At 31.7% G+C, this 3,442-nt stretch overlaps 1 protein-coding gene across 1 annotated transcript in view; it reads left to right on the forward strand.

The window, feature by feature from the left end:
* The window catches only part of LOC119674888, a 19,180-nt gene extending 17,729 nt beyond the window's left edge, over positions 1 to 1,451 (forward strand). The window contains exons 9-10 of the mRNA XM_038086044.1: positions 709 to 781; positions 840 to 1,451. Of these exons, the coding sequence (XP_037941972.1) occupies positions 709 to 781; positions 840 to 1,451 (685 nt within the window). The remainder of the gene's footprint in view (positions 1 to 708; positions 782 to 839) is intronic.
* The last annotated feature ends 1,991 nt before the right edge of the window (positions 1,452 to 3,442 follow it).

Below are 3,442 nucleotides of genomic sequence, written 5' to 3' on the forward strand. Positions count from 1 at the left end.
CTATATTGTAGCTAAATACTAAGTCAATGTTATATATATCTTGTAAGCATTTATAGATAACTTTCGTTATTGGACGTGTCCAGTACCTTCTTTAGTGCACAGCCCAATCAGCGGCTTTGGTTTTCCGCTTAAAATTTAGATGTGATTCTGCAACGGGTGCCGAATCACAAACTTTTCTAATCGAAGCATTATTATCTATTCATATGAAATGACCAAGCTTGTAAAGCCATTGAATTCTTTTATGCTTAACTATGTTTATGTTGCACTATAGCTCCTGCAACTTATCGCTCCATCTTATTAAGTACTCGTAATCAATGCGCATGAGATTCATATCTTCCGAAAAGCTTTTCCCTCGTTTACTCCCAATCTCTTCTTATCTATTCTGTCCTATATAGCAGGACAGGCATGATGAGGGACTTGTACAGCTTGGATTTCATTTGTCGATAGAGGACCTTATTTTATATAGTAAGTCATCAAGTACAATGACGCCAGCAATGGCTCGCTGACATCAAGGAAGCTACAAGAGTTTTTTTTTGTTTATATTTAGATTACAGTTTTTTAATGAATATGATTTTAGTCATATTAACATTTTATGAATAGATAGGTTATAATAGAAATCTTGTGTAAAGCACATAAATATTTTGCACTATTTATGATGGTTATGCGATGAACTTATTTTTTAAGCTATAAAATTTAATTCCTCATTAGCTATGTTTATGAATTATTCAAAAAAAAATTTATTATAACATATCAAAGTATGTTATTAACATCAAATAAATCAGTATTAAATTTTTTTTTTGTGTTCTTAATATTAACATATTCATCTCTTTACATTTCAGAGTGGCTACTTTGATTGCGATGATTCTGATAGTTACTCTGAGCTGTCATTTATGGATGAATATGACGATGATGTAGTAACAAGCAACCTAACGGAACTGATGATGCACACGCATAATTATGCTGATATAACGACAACATATTGCAACAGACAAAAGGAACAAAGTCATGAATGCACAGATGCAAATTGTAATATGAACGTTAACGAAACAAACAATGGATGCGTTGATGATGTGCTAGCAAATAATTGCCACGTTCTACAACACGAGCTCGAGTTACAAGCCCATCAGCAGGATAAAATGCATATTTGTCCAGAAAGTGATGTATCGCCCGCACATTGCCATTTGGAAAAAAATAAGGCCAACTGTACAAATAGGCCGGAACGTAAATGTGACTTAATCTCTACTACATCGACTACAAGTGCAAAAGCAGCGATTGATGAACTCATACGTGAAGAGAAACAAATTGAACAGCATCAGCACCTTCATCAGCAAAGCAATGAACTGGAAAATTGTGCAAGTTTCAATGAGTTGAGTTTATTGGATGTAAAGGTTAAGCAACATGAAACTATAACAGTAATAAGTAATGCAAGCGATGATAGGAATTTGCAGTAGGTCATTGGATGAGACATAGGATGAGAATAAAATCCAAAATGAAGGTATGATGCCATTATAATTTTTTTGTTTTTGAAAAGTTTAAAATTTAAGTTTTAATTATTTACGAAATTTACTATAATTTACTATAAATTTACTATATATAGTACGATAATTCGTACGGCTATATCGGTCTTAAACATGACTAACATTATGCGCTAGTCCAGTTTATGTTGGACGGTCTTTGCAATGTCCAATATTCTACACTAGTCCAGTTTACAGTTCACGCGTTAACTATGTTATAGTCAGAAGTAACAATAAGTCGCGATAAATTACCCAATGTATCATTCTTTCACCTTAAAAAAGGTTTCTTACTTTTGAGACTTGTTTTTGATAGTATTATATTGAATGTTTTTTTTAGCTAAAGCTTCATCTTCCATTCTAACGGCATGTTCTAGTTAGTGTAGCTGTCGTGGTACAACTCAAACGGCTCATCGTACCATCGAGAATAATATTGATCATTAATTTTTGAATAAAGTACTCGTGTTGCTGTAAAGCTACGCTTTCTTTGTATGGTGACAAAGAAGCTTTATTAAAATTTAGAGGGATTTTGAATAGCAAAGAAAGAAATAAAGGACAAACACAAAAATTTATTTTAATTTTATTGAAGTTTGGCTGACCAGTTTCGAGTACAGCTTTAGAAGTGTGGCAAAAATATTAGAAATTTTACATATTTCTACCTTACGAATGTTGTTTTTTAGCATTATGTAAAGAATTTCATCTTAGTATGTCTTCTCGCCTAAAACATTATTTTATATCAAAAGATTGGTGAGGTCTTCTCAATCAGTGCAAAGCTGGTGAGTGCAATTTTGCAAAATCGTATATATTTTACAGCAATCAAAATTAGACATATTATAAATATACATGACTCGTTACAATCCAATCTAAGAAGGTTTTATATCAAGAAGATTATGGTGTCTGCCAATTTAATTTTTAGTTCTTTTTTTCTCGATTACACGTACTATCTGGTCAATGTTGGATTTACTATGTTTGAAACTACTCTTTAATATCTTATCAATTCTTTGATTGTTGGCTTCAGTCTTCCTTATAGTGTGCTTGCAAAATCGTTATAAGCTACGACGAGTGAGGGGATCCTTCAGTAAATCGTAAATATCATTAAATCAGTCTTTTAATGTACCATATAGGGGGAGTATGAATAGACAATACACAAATTCAAGCCATTAAACATACTTTCAGTAGAAATTATCTTGCACAAAAATAAAAACAAGTTCTTTATCGACTATCGGTAAAATCTATAGGCTGCTTTGGTTTTGGCGTTATTTTATAAGAATTAGCAGTTGAAATTTCAAGACACTCGGATGATAAAACATATATACTATCATCAGTTCTTAGTTCATCAAATCGGTTTCTATATCAAGTTCACTAATTTCACGATTAAGAAAATTAGGGTATCCTCTTATTTTTCGTCGCCTATAATGATTTTGCAGGCATACCATGGGAAAGACTGAGGCCAGCAATCAAAGTACTGATAAGACGTTAAAGAGTGGCTGCAAACGATGTAAATCTACTATTGATCAGATATTACGTCCAAACCAGGAAAGGAGAAATAAAAATTAAATTAACACACACCATCATTTTCTGGACTTGAAATCTTCTTCGAAAGGATGGTAAGGAGTCATTTATATCCATAATATGTCTAGAAATCGTTCCAGTGTTTCTACATCTTGCCATAAAGAATTTGAAAAAAAATTTATTACTGCAATTTAAATATAAAAATCTAATTGTATTTTACACTATTTGCTCTTACAATTTATTTTTCTCTCATATGCCAAAAACTTTAATTCTAAATTTTAGTGATTTAAATTGTGACTTACTCTGAGTGCTGTACGTATTAAAGTCAGATAATTGAAATGTTTAAGAAAATTCCTTTCCCTACTAGAAAAGAAAATGTTCAAAATTACAACTCAAGTTAAATCGTTCTATTTAAGTTA

Source organism: Teleopsis dalmanni, chromosome 2 (genome assembly GCF_002237135.1).
Source record: "Teleopsis dalmanni isolate 2A chromosome 2, ASM223713v2, whole genome shotgun sequence".
NCBI lineage: Eukaryota > Metazoa > Arthropoda > Insecta > Diptera > Diopsidae > Teleopsis > Teleopsis dalmanni.